General features: G+C 40.1%; 1 protein-coding gene across 4 annotated transcripts in view; it reads right to left on the bottom strand.

Moving 5' to 3' along the window:
• The window catches only part of g2e3 (G2/M-phase specific E3 ubiquitin protein ligase), a 301,615-nt gene that overhangs the window by 51,234 nt on the left and 233,454 nt on the right, over positions 1-16,927 (bottom strand). For all 4 annotated transcript variants that reach the window (XM_041214819.1, XM_041214820.1, XM_041214823.1 and 1 more), the window contains 3 exons: positions 11,005-11,321; positions 9,336-9,517; positions 4,696-4,868 (listed from right to left, as the gene is read on the bottom strand). In XM_041214819.1, the coding sequence (XP_041070753.1) occupies positions 4,696-4,868; positions 9,336-9,517; positions 11,005-11,321 (672 nt within the window). The remainder of the gene's footprint in view (positions 1-4,695; positions 4,869-9,335; positions 9,518-11,004; positions 11,322-16,927) is intronic.

The raw sequence follows: 16,927 nt of genomic DNA, 5'->3' as shown, positions 1-16,927 counted from the left end.
TTAGCTGAGGCATAAGATATAAATCTAAAGCAGGGAGGTTATGCTGGAACTGTATAAAATGCTGGTTAGGCCACAGTTAAAGTATTGCGTGCAGTTCTGGAATCCGCTTTATAGGAAGGATATGGTTGCACTAGAGAGAGTGCAGAGGAAATTTACCAGGATGGCCTGGACTGGAGAGTTTTAGCTACGAGGAGAGATTGGATAGACTGGGGTTATTTTCCCTGGAGCAGAGGAGATTAAGGGGGGGGGGGGTCATGATTGAGGTGTATAAAATTATGAGGGGCATTGATAGGGTAGACAGGAAGGAACTTTTCCCCTTGGAGGAAGGATCAATAACCAGGGGGCATAGATTTAAGGTAAGGGGAAGGAGGTTTAGAGGGGATGTGAGGAAGAATTTTTTCACACAGAGGGTGTGGGAATCTGGAACTCACTGCCTGAAAGGGTGGTACAGGCAGAAACCCTCATAACATTTAAGAAGTATTTGGATGTGCATTTGCAATGCCATGGCATACAAGGCTGTGGGCCTAGTGCTGGAAAATGGGATTAGAATAGTTAGGCACTTGTTTGACCGGTGCAGACTCGATGGGCCGAAGGGCCTTTCTGTGTTCTATAGATCTCTATGACTCTCCATTGGCCTGGATGAATGCAGCTCCAACAATACTCAAGAAGCTGGACACCATCCAGGACAAAGCAGCCTGCTTGATTGGCAGTCCCAGCCACGAACATTCACTCCCTACATCACTGATACACAGTGGCAGCAGTGTGTACCATCTACCGATGCACTGCAGTAACTCACCAAAGCTCCTTAGACAGCACCTTCCAAACCCACAACTACTACCATGTAGAAGGACAAGGGCCATAGACACATGGGAACACCGATGCTGTTCCTTCACTGTTGCTGGGTCAAAATCCTGGAACTCCTTCCCTAACAGCATATGGACTGCAGCGGTTCAAGAAAACAGCTCACCACCACCTTCTCAAGGGCAATAAATGCTGGCTTAGCCAGTGACGCCCATGTCCTATGAATGAATGAAAAAAAGCTGGCACACAGGTACAGCAAGAACTTAGAAAGGCAAATGGCATGTTGGCCTTTATTGCAAGGAGATTGGAATAAGGAAGCCTTGTTACAATTGTACAGGGTTTTGTACAAGAGACCACACGGAGAATTGAGCTCAGTTTGGTCTCCACTTCAAAGGAAGGATATATTTGCCTTGGGGAAAGTACAGTGGAGCTTCACTACTTTGGGTCCTGGGATGAGAGCGTTGTCCTATGATGCGAGGCTGAGTAAATAGCAACTATACTGTCCGGAGTTTAGAAGAATGGGAGGTGATCTCATTGAAACATACAAGATTCTGAAAGGGCTTGACAGAGATGAGGCGGAGGTTTTTCCCCCTGGCTGGGGAATCTAAAACGTGGGGACACAGCCTCAGGATAATCATTAGAATGGAGATGAGGGGATAATTGAGACAGTTATGAAACTTTGGAATGATTGGGTTGTAGATGACCTATCGTTGAGCGTATTAGATGGAGATCGATAGATTTTTAAATCTCTCAGGGACTCAAGGGATATGGGAAGCAAGAAAGAAAGTGGTATTGATGTAGAAGATCAGCGATGATTAAGTGGGCTCAAGGGGCTGAATAGTTTACATCTGCTCCCCATTCCTTATATTATCTTAGGAGAGGGAGATTATGCTAGAATTGTATAAAACACAAGTTAGGCTAGAGTTCTTAATACAGATCTGGTCAACACATTACAGGAAGGATCTGATTGCACTAAATAGGGTTCAGAGCAGATTTATGAACCATCACACCAGCAAGATTAAGCCTATATTCAGCCACTGGAAAGTTTTTGGAGTCCTCTGAAACAGAAAAAGAAAATGCTGGAAAAACTCAACAGTTTCTGGCAGCACATGTGGAGAGAATAAAGGTCAGCACTGTCTGGAAGCAAAAGAGCAGCAGCATAGCAGAAAAAAGGTCAGAGCTGTCTGAAAGCAAAAATGGGAGAACAAGATACAAGCTGACAGTTTGTGTGGAGAGGGGAGTGCGAGGGGAAGAATTCAAAATGGTGGACAGAGTTCATGATTTGAAGTTGTTGAACTCAATGTTGAGTCGGCACTTCAGCCACATCCTTCCTGTAATGTAGTTGCCAGATTAGGCTATTTTGCTTTCAGACAGTGCTGACCTTTACTCTGCTGTTAAAATCTGCTCTGGGCCAAAGTTTTCATCTTTAATAGTATCATTACCACTCTATTTGTCTTGTGTTCCATGACATCATCATCATTTAATCTCTCCTGTCCTCTAACGTATCCCTGACCTTCTATTTTGCTCCGCCTGCCCCTCCCCCCTTTTCAACTGCATAAAACCCATCACATTTCTATCTCTCTCCAGTTCCGAAGAGGAGTCACATTGGCCTTGAAACGTTAACTCTGTTTCTCTCTCCAAAGCAGACCTGCTGAGATTTTCCAGCACTTTTGGCTTTTGTTTCAGATTTCCAGCATCTGCAGTATTTTGCTTTTATTTTGGAGTCCTTTGTCTGTTGTCCACAATGTCAAGTTCAACTTTGCTTTCAACTGGAATTTTTCATCATTACAAGGTATGCAATTGCTTCAAAACAAGCTACCCCTCATGAGATTAGTAAAATTAGAAACTCCTCACCAGTTTTTTCTTGAAATTATCAATCATTTTCTGGCTCTTTGATTAGTCATCAACACAGGGAAACATCTAAATCCCTCAGGACTCAAAATGTTTATTTAAAGCATAAACACATAAGGACCCACATGTTCACTACCTGTTTCGGGCATCCCCCAAAAGTTGGAAAGCCTTATAATAAAAACTGAATGAAAGGTACTTGGGCCCCAATTTCTTCTGATTAGATATGTTTGCAAAGGAAGCAGCAATTTAGCTAATGCATATTTGAATGGAATCCGCCACAGCACAGCACTCAAGGTCTCCAATACTGGAGAAAATGATTCTAGATATGCTCCTTCTCAAACATGCTTCTTCTCAGAAAAGATGGCTCAAATCTATCCAAATTTCACTGCTTCTCTGGGCATTCTGATCTCTCAGTAGTGTTACAGGAGACTGAGTCAGTCATATGCTAAAATGAGTCAACTTCCTGCAACATAATGCAATATTAGTCATAACATTCCATAAGAATCATATGAAATAAGAGGGGTAATCCATTCAGTCCACTGAGCCTGCTCCATGATTCAATAAGCATGGTGGATTTGATTATGGCTTTAACTCCACTTTTCTGCCCGCCCCTCCATAATCCTTGACTATCTTGCAGATCAAAAATCAGCCTAACTCAGCCTTGAATATATTCAATGACCCAGCCTCCACTGCTCTGCGGAAGAGAATTCCAAAGATGGAGCTGAGAAGGAAGTTCTCTCAAACGAGAGACAACTTATTTTTAAACTGTGCCTTGTAGTTCTAGATTCCCCTGAGAAATATCCTCTCAGCATCTACTCTGTCAAGCCCCCCTAGAATCTTATATGTTTCAATAAGATCACCTTTCATGCTTCTAATCACCTGAAAACAACCCCTTCATCCCAGCAATCAGCCTACTGAACCCTATCTGAATTACTTACAATGCAAGTATATACCTCCTTAAGTATAAGGAGACCAAAACTGCACATAGTACTCTAGTTGCATTCTTACCAGTGCCCTGTACAATTGTTGCAAGTCTTCCCTATTTTTATGCTGCATTCCCCTTGTAATCAAGCCTAACATTCGATTTACCTTCCTAATTACTTGCTGCTTTGGCCAGTAGACACGATGGGCTGAATGGCCTATTTTTGTGCTGTAACTTTTCTATGGTTCTAGGATCATACAGCCAGCAATTAAAACAAGTCTATCCAAAACTGGCAGGGAAACCCCTGATCACAAGCACTCAATTGAGGCTGGCAGAAAGGAAACCCTCCCTTGGATGATACGTAACACCCAGATGAAAAAAATCACCACATTTGAAAGTGAAGAATGATGAATGGAAGAGGCTGGGTTATAGTTTCCACAAAAACAGTACATTTACAAGAAATAATGCTAATGCTGCTCACTGTCAATTAAAATATACAACATTCTCTAAAATCCACCATCTAGGAACTGTTTATAATTGGGCAATTACCACTTTTTGCTTTATCTGTAAAACAAGAGTGTGTGTTACCAATCCACATTTTACATAAAGGTGTGATTTATACAGAAGTAATTCCCAATGACAAATGCAAGAACAGAATGGAGTTTGCAATCTCCACTTGCTAAGGCATCTTCCACAGCATCTCCCATCTAGAACAAGAACTGCAGGTGCATGGGAACACCACCACCTGCAAATACCTCTCCAAGTCATACACTATCTTGATTTGGAACCATATTGCCTTCCTTCATTGTCACTAGGTCAAAATCCTGAAACTCCCTACCTAACAGCACCATGGTAACACTTTTACTACATGGGCTGCAGTGGCACAAAAAGGTGGCTCACCACTACCTTCTAAAGGCTAATTAGGGATGGCCAATAAATGCTGGTTTTTCCAGAGATGCCCATATCCTATGAATGAAAAATTAAAAAAAAACAAAGGCAACTTTTAACCAATCTTCCAAAAAGTCTAATGACATTACCAAAGATAAAACATTCACACGATCAGTTGTAGTGATTAGGGTAGGCAGACGCACTTAATGCAAGGACAGTATGTAAAGCCAAACCTTTCGAATGGTGAACGAACTCGACTGATCACATGGAAGGTCAATACATCCTTCACCAACATTTCTTTATCATCCACTGACCAAACTGGTCTTAAGCATCCAGCTACGGAAAGGTAGTCAGCATTTTCGTTGACAGATAATTTCAACTCTTCCAAGTTTGAAGATTCTTTTATCTGAAACACACAGTCATAAGTTATAATTAAAGCATACACTGGGCATTCCAGAAATAGTGATCCCCCAAATAGTGTCACAAATGCTTATTGAAACTTATGAAAAAACTAGGCAGCCTGCTCTGCCATTCAAAAAAATCATGTCTGATCTTCTACCTCAGCTCTATTTTTCCACCCTATCCTCATATTTCTTGATTATTTCAGGGTCTAATAATCTATGAATCTCTGTCTTGAATATTATTCTGGACAAAGAATTCTTGAGACTCACAGACTTTTGAGTGACGAAATTTCTTCTCATTTCATTTCTAAGTGAACGACCCCTTATTCTGAGACTGAGTCTCTAGTTCTTTACTCTCTCTAGCCAGGGGAAATAGCTTCTGAAGCATGTACCCAGTCAAGTCTCTTAAGAATGATATACATTTCAAGTAAATCACCTTTCAACTGGAAAATACATATCCATTCTGCTCAATCTCCTTGCTCATCCAAGAAATCATTCTGGTGAACTTGCATCAAAAGGCAAGAGTATCCTTTCTTAGTTATTGAGGCCAAAACTGTACAGAGAATTTTAGGTGAGGTTTCACCAAAGGGGCTTATAATTGCAGTACTATTATATACAAATCCCCTTGAAATAAAGAAATTGCTTGCTGTACTTGCATGTTAACTTTATGATTTGTATACAAGGACACCTGAATTCATCTGCATACCAACATTTACTTGTTTCTCACATTTAAGAAGTATTCTGCCTTTCTACACGTCCAAGAAAAGTGAATAACTTCACACTTCCCCACGTTATATTCTGTCACCTTCTTGCCCATTCACTCAACCTCCGATATCCCTTTTCAGCCTCTTGGTATTCTTCTTACAGCTTACTTGCCCACCTAGCTTTGCATTGTCAGCAAACTTGAATGTATTACCCTCAATCTTAGTCATTGATATAATTTGTAAATTGCCCAGGCAACTAATTCTTGTTACAATCTGAAAACCTGAAAATTACCCATTTACTGTCTGTTTTCTGTCATTAACCAATCCTCAATCCATGGTTATATATAATCCCATAAGGTCCAATATTGTCCAACAGCCTCGCTGAACGTTCTTCGAAAATCTAAATATACTACAACCATTGGTTCTCCCTTATCTATCATGCAATAACAGCCTCAAAAAAAGTGCCCTGTTAATCCGTCCCTAAGCAGTAGGCACATGAGAACACCATGACCTGCAAGTTCCCCTGCAAGTCACACACCATCCTAACTTTGAATTATATCATTGTTCCTTCACTGTCGCTGGGTCAAAATCCTGGAACTCCCTCACTAATCGCACAGTGGGTGTACATACACCACAAAGAGTGCAGTAGTTTAAGGCGACGGCTCACCACCACCTTCTCAAGGGCAATTAAGGATGAGCAATGAATGTTGGTCTTACTGGGTGACATTCACAAACCATGAATGAAAAATAATTTTTAAAAAATTGGTTCGAGTATTGTCCCTGCTACCGATGGCTGAGAGTTCCCAGATTTTTCTCCCTCTACTTTCTTGCATGTTGGGTTTACGTTTGCAACCTTCCAATCAAAAGGAACCATTCCAGCATCTAGGGAATTCTGGAAGATTAAAACCAATGTATCTACTCTCCCTGCAGCCACCTCTTACAACGCCAGGATCTAGGCCTCAGATTCAAGGGGCTTTGTAAGCTTTTAGTCTCATTAATTGCTCCAGTGCTTTCTCTTTACTAATATTAATTACTTCAAGTTCTTCACTCTCATTAGACCTAATGATTCCTAAACTAAGATTCCCAAAACTGGACAGAATAGACAATGTCTTCACTGCAGATCAACCAAATGATTTGTATAGATTTAGAATGAAAAAAAAGCAGAGGAAGTACTAAGTTGAAATTCATCTAAGATCCAAAACGTTTTTATAGCCTTATCGACTTGTCCAACTTGTCTTTGACTTTTATAAATTTTTGTATATGAACTACTAGTCTCTAAACTCCTTTTAAAGTTTTACTGTTTAATGTATATTCTCACTAATTTTTCTTATCAAGATGGTGCCAACTCATTAAAATTGATCTGGCATCCATCTATTAATCTATTTCCTCTAAAATAAGCCATGCTCCCTATTTGTATATTGACTGCAAATTTTAGCAGTGTATCCTCCTGCACCCAAAGTCTAGCTTGATTTTTTAAAAAGCGATGTTGTTCCAACTCTGATACCTTGGATTATCATGGATTACAACTCTCCAATTTGAAAATATCCATTAACCACTACTATTTTCTATCTTTTAATCAGCTTTCCATTATGGCTGGTAAATGGGATTAGGTAGGTAGGTCAGGTATTTCTCACGTGTCGGTGCAGACTCGATGGGCTGAAGGGCCTCTTCTGCACTGTGAGATTCTGTGATGGCTTGATAAAAATATTTTATAATTTTGATCTTATCCCTGCAACTGAAGTACTTTTCTTACCCAAGTAGAATAATAAATACATTTGGTCTTGTCACACACCATTGTTAAATAATAAACAAACATTTTTACATGTCTTAAAGGTTGGGAAGCATCTGTTTACCTAGGACACTAAATAGACAGAATGTCCATCTACTTGACGTGCAAATCATTATATCAAAAACCAAGAAGCATTAAAAATAGAAAAGGTTGCTTTTCACCGAACATATTTGAAACAAAACATTTTAGTACCACTAAGTTCATTCAGTAGATTTATTTAGAACCTCCACCAAATTTAAATAATGATACAGTACTTCCAAAAGGCACAAGTTATTTTTTCCTCTCTGAATATGCAAATAAAAGAAATGCAGCCACAATAACAATTTAGACTATTACAAAATAAGAACAATGGAAACATTTCAAAGTGCAAAATTTCAATTGGAACACATTAATGCTGACTTCGAACATAATATTTTACAAGGTTTGTTCAGCAGTTACTTACAAAAAATGAATTTTAAAAAATTGTTATCTTACTTTGACTTCTTTCGACTTTTATTTTAAATGAAAGGTGTTAGATTTTCACTGCTTCTAAAATTGGCTAAAATAAAAACAGAAAATGCTGGAAAAACTCAGCAGGCCTGGCAGCATCTGTGGAGGGAAAAACAGAGTTAACGTTTCGAGTCCATATGACTCTTCTTCAAAGCTTGCCTGATTGTTACTCCAGCCACCCTCTCCAACATTGGATAGATGGACTTGCAAACAGCACGCTTTGTCCTGCTCTGCGGATGGGCGGTTTTGCTGCCGATTAAAAAAATATCTGGAATTGTGGATGCGTATGCATGCTGGGAGATAGAGTCCCTTTTCAGTTTCTTCAACTGATAGTAATAGAAACATCATGAACTAAAACCCTAGGCCGCAAGGTTAATATAAATAGTTTTGTTGCAATTTTTGCTATTTGCTTTTATGTTATTAAATCTTGTTTCCTGCACTAAGTTTCTCAACTGGAGAGAATACAAGTTGGCAGCCAAATGCATTTACCAAAATATTCAGAGCAATCTTTTGTTGACTGCATTGTTGATGGTTATTGTCATATCAGCAATTTTTTTATACAAAAAATAAATACCAGCTTTGCCTGTTTTTGATGGCATGTTCCCTACCTGCTCAGTTGTGATTAGTTATAGTTAATAAATATGCAGACTGAGTCAATCAGGTGCAAGTGTGACATATACTTTGTAGATTAAGTGCAATGATCAAATGATGGATACAGATGTGCATGAAATATTTTCTCTCTTCACCCGACCATTCTTCTCCATACACCCCACACACTATTCAAGGTCAAGGCAGCTGGTAGGAACAAAAACAAAAATAGCTGGAAAAACTCAGCAGGTCTGACAGCATCTGCAGAGGGGAACACAGTTAATGTTTCGAGTCCGTATGAACAGGGTAAGGCTCACCTCCACCAAATTTAAATAATGATACAGTACTTCCAAAAGGCACAAGTTATTTTTTCCTCCCTGAATATGCAAATAAAAGAAATGCAGTCACAATAACAATTTAGACTATTACAAAATAAGAACAATGGAAACATTTCAAAGTGCAAAATTTCAATTGGAACACATTAAACAGGATCACCAACTTGTCAGAGATTTTTATCCCTTCACTTCAAGATAAGAGGTCAGTTCTGTGAATAGAAACACTTTCTACATTTGGGACTGAATTTTGCATCAAATTGTCTCAAGTCAGCAATAACACAATCACCACATAGTAAAGGTGCCAACCTCAGAAACCCCCTCTTAATGCACAAGAATATTTTTCCCAATTTTCACATACTGCCAGTTTGTGTCAAGTGATTGAAAAATCTGTTGCTGTGGGCTTATTACAAGGACTTTAATTTACCCCTCATTTCACTTAATAGCTTTACATCAGCAGAGAGGAAAATACTTTCATTCCTTGGTGGATTTGGACTTGTCGCCTTTTGGCAAAGTCTGGTACCTTGAGAATAACACTTATACTATTTTTAAGTGTCGTTAAGAATTTACCTTTTTGATCTTTTGTGTCACCTCAAAATGTGTCACATCTTCCATATTTGGTTCAGTTACCTCTGGACCATAGGCCAAACAATTAAACAGAGTTGTGGAGAAGAAATTTGGTGATGGGCCACCATGAACTATTGAAATTGCAATCATCCGTCCTGCTTCATAATACCAGTCCCACCTAAGAGCTACAGAAGGGAAAAAACATAAATACATGTATATACAATTTTGTAATGCAGTGATAATACAGGTTGAGTATCCTTTATCCGAAATCCTTGGATTTCAGATAATTTTGGTTTTTGGATATTGCATATAAACTTTTATTATAATAGCTCAAGCCTAGGCTAGCTAAAGTAAAATAGTCTGAAGTAAATAAAATGGCTGGAAAAGTAAGATGTATTACTGAATAATAAATACAAGGTACCTGTAATAAGTTTCTTTTTGACATGTTCACCACAAGAATTAAAAAGTGCAGACAAACAATTAGACTTCCCATGCTAAAGGTTGATGAGGTTAAAAAAAAGAGGTGCGGTTTTTGGATGTGTTCAGTTTTCGGATTTATGGATAAAGGATATTTGACCTGTAGAGGGAAGCAAAAGGGGATATCCACTCCATATCTACTTCCCTTGCTTTATAATAGTGAATGTACCGAACAAGTACATAATTGGCTGGGAAGCAAAAGGGGACATCCACTTCATATCTAATTCCCTTACATTACAATAGTGCATGCACTGAACAAGTACATAATTGGCTGGAAAGCATTCTGCGACTTCCTGATTTAACACAAGGCCAACGGACAAAAGAAGCATTAGGGAGCACTGCCATAATGGAAGAAATCAGGCGTTTGTTTTATCATAAAATGTTTGCTATTTAAACAAAATAAGTGACAGTCATTTGCTGGTTCATTCCCCAGGGCAATGTCTTGACCAATCAGAGTCAAGCTGCCTGTTTTAAATTTCAAACAATGCTTGGTATTTAACCATCAATCACCATCAATTGGTGCATTCTCTGTGGCAACACCTCTACCAATCAGAGCCAACTTGCCAACTACTTAGTACTCTCTTCTCAAACAATATAAATTTGTTGTTTCACCTGACATTGGCATTTTCTTGCGAATTGTCCTGTTGAGTGCAAGACGAAAAGCTTCAACAAAACTGTCTCATTTTTCCAACAATACTCAAGTTCTGTACCACCAAACATCAATTTAGTTTAAGAATCTTTACAATTATCCATAACATACCGCACAAGCTGAATATTTGCAATACCTGTTGAAATTGACATGGAACAGAAAACACTTTTTCATGTACAAGCACTTTCCAGAGACTGTAATTTGAGATCAAGAAATGCTCAAGCTTTCTGCTGAATCTTTCTTATAAGATATTTATCATACCCTACTAGTGATCATAACATATCCTTTTACTTACCTGGAAATTAGGTTCAGAGCATACTCTAAGTAGCATTACTGATACCTTCAGAATGTTTCTTTCTAGTATAGGACTATACACAAGTTATTAAAAATCATGCAAGCGAAAATTAAGTCAATTATCAAGCCAAAATAAAATAACACGATTTAGCTCTTCATTTTCAAACCTGTACTGCATCAAAATCAAATACAAATAGAAAACTTTAAAATAATTGTAGCTCTGAAGTTTAATATATGTTAAAAATGTCTAACCTCGAGAATTTAGAGTCATGTTCTTTGAGGTAGCAGAACCTTCAAACAAAACTGAATTCTCAAGATGGTGCATGAGCAAACAAAAAAATTCATGACAAGGATTTCCCAGATCAACAGCAACTGGAGGTTTTCTAGCATCATCTGAAAACTGAACGCAAATTGTGCTGCTGGGGCTGAACGTTTTGCGTCTCATCTCTCTCAGAGCTCCTTCCCAGACATTTGTTCTGTCAACATTGATTCTTGAGATGACATTCAATTTGATTTGTGACCTTAAGTCTTTCAAAATGTCTGTAAGTGATCTTGACGTGAATATCTGGCTGTTTAAGAAATAGTTAAAAAAAGAAAAATATTTTGTAGTCGAGGTTAATGACTGGAAAAATTGTGCAACATCACAGGTTTTATTTCATAGAAAACATGTCATTTTCCAATAAAAGTTGAAATATTTGGCAATTTAGATAATACAAAAGCAAAAGCGAGAGATATTCTAACAAGTAACAACAGCCATTCGTACAAAACAAAAATGGGAAGTTCAGTTCTTGAACAATGAAACCCAAAATAACAGTTTTCCAAATCCCAAAATTTACTGGGAGGGTGCAGTGAAAACCTGGCAAAGCAGGGATGGGGAAGTCCTGCTGAATTTAATGACAAGAATTCATTATTTTTTTCTTACAATTACCACAACTTGACAGGGTGGCAGGCTACTGGGCAAGTAAGTCAGTGGCAGGAGGATGTAACTGGGGACCCTTGGCAATTGAGCACGAGAGAAGAGAGGCCATCACTGGAGGAAAAGGAGGACAAGGAAGAGAGGTGGGAGGAAAAGGGAGATCAGGGGTTGGGCACCCGTGCTCTTCCTGTGCGATAAGAACTGCTTGAAAAGGCATTTATTTTATGGAGCTTGAAACTCCCACCTTCCTCCCTTTAACTTCCAGGTTTGTGAAGCCCTGGGAAATCTGTAAGATATCTCTTAGATTTAAATTCAGCTCCCAATTGCATTGTGCGAGCCTGATTTAAATGTCTGAATAAAGTGTCCCATAGGGGCTGCTACTGCAATAAGTGCCTATGCGGCAGGTTCTAGTTTAATTTTTAACCCTCACTCCTCATGGGGATGGAATTAATAGAGGCTATGTTCTCTGATGAGTTGGAACAAAACTGAAAGAGGCTGGGAAAAAGATCTACACCAACAACTTGCACCATATAGCACCTTTAGTGTTGTATGTTCAAGGCTGGGAAAGATAGATTTCTAATCTCTCAGGAAATAAAGTGGGAAAACAGCGAGAAAGTGGAGTTGAGGCAGATCAGCATTAACATAGTCAATGTTGTTCCTGTTTATCATGTCGTGTCCCAAGGCAATTCACTGGAGCACTATCAAACAAAATTTGACACTAGGTCATCTAAAAGATCCAGATTAAATCTGACTGTTATTGTGCACAAAGCAAAGTTTAGGATCAATGCAGGTAAGAGACAGCCAAAGCAAACAAGATATTAGGTTGCATTAATTGATCTATTAAATACATGTCAAAGAATACCATTCTGTCCTTATGCAGGTCTTTGTTTAGACTGCATCTAAAGTACAGTGACAGTTTAGGCTCCCTCACATGTTCGGTGATATAGCGGCCTCGAGAAAGGTTCAGAGCAGAACCACAAGAATGACTCCCAGTTTAAAAAACTTTGTTACTCAGGAAAGCTCAACAAGCTGGATCCATTCTCTTTAGAACAGTGTAGCATTGGAGGTGACCTGAGAGTTCTATAAAATAATGGAAATTTATTGCTAGATTACTTCGACTGGACAGATTGAACCAGACCAGGTGTTATGCCTTTAAATCATGTGAGAGTAATAGGCTAGATGATATGCAGGTCTTCTTTTCCTGGAACATAGGAGGAGTAGGCCATTCAGCCCTTCAAGCCTGCTCTGCCATTCAATAAGATCATGGCTGATCTGGTTGTGGTCTCAACTGCACTTTGCTGTCTGCACCCCCATAATTCTTGACTCCCTTGTCTAACAAAATTCTGTCTATCTCTGCCTTGAATAAATTCAATGACCCAGCCTCCACTACTTTTTGGGGAAGAGAATTCCATATTCTAATGACCCTTTGAGAGAAAAAATATTTCCTCATCTTCGTCTTAAACAGGAGGCATCTAATTCTTAAATGCTGTCCCCTGATTCTAGTCTCTCCTCCTGGTGTCTACCCTATCAAATCCCCTCAGGATCTTATATGATTCAATAGAGAGTAGTGAGCCTCTGGAATATGCTGTCAGCTTATGTGCTATGTCCTGGTTCACCGTATTCCTTCAAAGTGAAGCTGAACCAGATCTTGCTGGAGCAAACATTGTATCTTACATCTATCCCCTGCAAAGGGCTAATCTTTCCTAAATCTTCGCTGCAGACTTCAGTTTTTACCTAGTGTGACATGTATTTTAAGAATCAGAATGTACATTCAGAATTCACATTGTGATTATGGATCAAACATGTGTGGCAATTATGAGGTTTTAAGAGTATTATGCTTTAGAACTGTATCTTTAAGAGAGGCCCAGGTCGTGTTACTGGGGCAATGGTATAAGGTGTAAAAAAGCGGCGAAGACACAAAATAAAAAATGCAAGGAGAGCAGGGATGCAGAACAAGAGCGGGGGAGAGCGGAGATAGGATAAAAAGAATGAGAGGAGAGCGGAGACATAGGAAAATGAAAACAGTGAGAGAGGAGAGAGCAGCGGCAATCTGAAAACAGCGTGAGAGGAGAGAGCAACTGGAGTCTGAAAACATTGTGAGAGGAGAGAGCAGCGGGAATCTTTTTAAAATTAATTTATGGGATGTAGGCATCACTAGCTGAGCCAACCTTTATTGCCCATCCCTAACTGCCCCTGAGAAATCCACGTGGATGTGATGTCAGGGAGGGAGTTCCAGGATTTTGATCCAGCAACAATGAAGACATGGCGACATATTTCCAAGTCAGTATGGTGAGTGACTTGGAGAGGAACTTCCAGGTGGTGGTGTTCCCATGTATCTTCTAGATGGTAGTGGATGTGGGTTTTGGAAGGTGCTGTCTAAAGAGGCTTTGTGAACTCCTGCAGTGCATCTTGTAGATGTTGCACAAAGCTGCCACTGTGCATTGGTGGTGGAGGGAGTAAATTTTTGTGAATGGGGTGCCAATCAAGCAGGGCTGCTTTGTCCTGAGTGGTGTCCAGCTTCTTAAGTGTTGTGGGAGCTGCACTCATCCAGGCAAGTGGAGAGTATTTTATCACACTCCTGACTTGTGCCTTGTAGATGATGGTCAGGAGGTGAGTTACTTCTGCCAGGATTGTTAGGCTCTGACATGCTCTTGTTGCCACAGTATTTATATGGCTAGTCCAGTTCAGTTTCGGTCAATGGTAACCCCTAGGATGTTGATAGTGGGGCAATCAGTGACGGTAATGCCATTTGAATGTCAAGGGGTGATGGTCCGATTGTCTCTTGTTGGAGATGGTCATTGCCTGGCAATTGTGTAGCGCGAACATTACTTGCCACTTGTCAGCCCAAATCTGGATACTGTCCAGGTCTTGCTGCATTTGGACATGGACTGCATCAGTATCTGAGTCGCAGCAAATGGTGAAGAACATTGTGCAATTATCATTCTGACCTTATGTTGGAAGGAAGGTCATTGATGAAGCAGCTGAAGATGGTTGGGCTGAGGACACAACCCTGAAGAACTCGTCCAATAACGTTCTGGAACTGAGATGATTGATGAGGGAGGAGGTTTTAGCGGGCTTAAAAGTGGATAAATCCCTAGGCCCAGATGAGATGCATCCCAGGCTGCTGTGGGAGGCAAGGGGGGAAGATTACAGGGGCCCTGGCATTAATTTTCAAATCCTCTCTGGCCACATTGCCAGAGGACTGGAGGACAGCCAATTATTCAATGGTAGCATTATTCAAGATGGGCGGTAGGGATCAACAAAGGAACTATAGGTCAGTGAGTCTAACATCAGTGGTAGGGATGCTTTTGGAAACAATTGAGGGACAGAATTAATCTCCATTTGGAGAAGCAAGGATAGTCAGCATGTCTTCTTCAGGGGAGATAATGTCTAACAAATTTGATTGAATTTTTCGAGGAGGTGACTAGGTGTGTAGATGAGGGGAGTGCAGTTGATGTATTCTACATGGTTGCAATAAGGCTTTTGACAAGGTCTCATATGGAAGGCTGGTCAAGAAGGTAAGAGCCATGGGATCGAGAGCAATTTGGCAAATTGGATCCAAAATTGGCTTCATAGCAGGAGGCAGACGGTGATGGTTGAAGATAAAAACAAAAAACTGCGGATGCTGGAAATCCAAAACAAAAACAGAATTAATTGGAAAAACTCAGCAGGTCTGGCAGCATCGGCGGAGAAGAGAAGAGTTGACTTTTTGAGTCCTCATGACCGATGCTGCCAGACCTGCTGAATTTTTCCAGGTAATTTTGTTTTTGTTTTGGTGATGGTTGAACGTTGTTTTTGTGACTGGAAGCCTGTGTCCAGTGGTATACCGCAGGGTTGCTTGCTGTTTGTAGTGTTCATTAATGATCTAGACATAAATGGAGGAGGTATGATCAGTAAGTTCGCAGATGACACGAAATCAGGTGGTGTGGTAAATAGCGAGGAGGAAAGCCTTAGACTACAGGACGATATAGATGGGCTGGTCAGATGGGCAGAACAGCGGCAAACGGGATTTAATACTGCAAAGTGTGAGGTGAAGCATTTTGGGGGAACTAACAGGGCAAAGGGAGTACACGATGAATGGTCCGGATCCTAACAAGTACAGAGGATGAGAGGGACCTTGGTGTGCATGTGCATAGATCTTTGAAGGCAGCAGCACAGATAGATATGGTGGTTAAGGAGGCATATGGGATACTTGCCTTTATTAATCGAGGCATTGAATACAAGAGCAGGGAGGTTATGATGGAGCTGTATAAAATGTTATTTAGGCTACATCTGGAGTACAGTGTGCAGTTCTGGTCACCACATTATAGGAAGGATGTGATTGCACTGCAGAAGGTGCAGAGTAGATTCACCAGGATGTTGCTTGGGCTGGAGCATTTCAGCCATGAAGAGAGGGTAGATAGGCTGGGGTTCTTTTCCTTAAAGCAGAGAAGGCTGAGGCTGAAGACTGATGTGTACAAAATTATGAGGGGCATATATGGTAGATAAGAAGAATCTTTATCCCTTAGTGGCGGGGTCAATAACCAGGGGGCATAGATTTAAGGTAAGGGCAGGAGGTTTGGAGAGGATTTGAGGAAAATATTTTTCACCCAGAGGGTGGGGGGCACCTGGAATTCTCTGCTCGAGGGGGTGGTAGAGGCAGGAACCCTCACAACATTTAAGAAGTATTCAGATGAACACTTGAAACGCCATAGCATACAAGGCTATAAGCCAAGTGCCAGAAAATGGGATTAGAGTAGATAGGGGCTTGATGGCCGGCGCAGACACAATGGGCCGAAAGGCCTCTTTCCGAGCTGTAAAATTCTATGATTCTATGACTTTTCTGCAGACTGACAATAAAATCAATGAGTCTTATTGGGGTTTGGGGCCTCTAGTGGGTGTAAAAATAGCATGAGAGGAGAGAGCAGCGGGAGTCTGAAAACAGCATGAGAGGAGGGAGCAGCAGGAATCTGGAAACAGCGTGAGAGGAGAGAGCAGTGGAGTCTAAAAACAAAGTGAGAGGAGAGAGCAACAGGAGTCTGAAAACAGCGTGAGAGGAGAGAGCAGCGACAGTCAAAGTTGAATTCCAAAAACTTTGACATCACAGGAAGTTGATAAGTGCTTGGTGTATATTAGGACTCCAGAGTTAAAGTAGATCCATAAATAAAAGAACCAAAACTTTAAACAAAATAAAATAATTAAATTATATACCTCAAACACATACCTGTGTAATTCAGAAAATTATAACTTTCAGTTGCAGGTGGTACTAGCATTTAATAA

The sequence above is a fragment of the Carcharodon carcharias genome, chromosome 20 (genome assembly GCF_017639515.1).
Source record: "Carcharodon carcharias isolate sCarCar2 chromosome 20, sCarCar2.pri, whole genome shotgun sequence".
NCBI lineage: Eukaryota > Metazoa > Chordata > Chondrichthyes > Lamniformes > Lamnidae > Carcharodon > Carcharodon carcharias.
The sequence above is the reverse complement of the archived record's forward strand: the minus strand, read 5'-3'. Positions and strand labels throughout refer to the sequence as shown.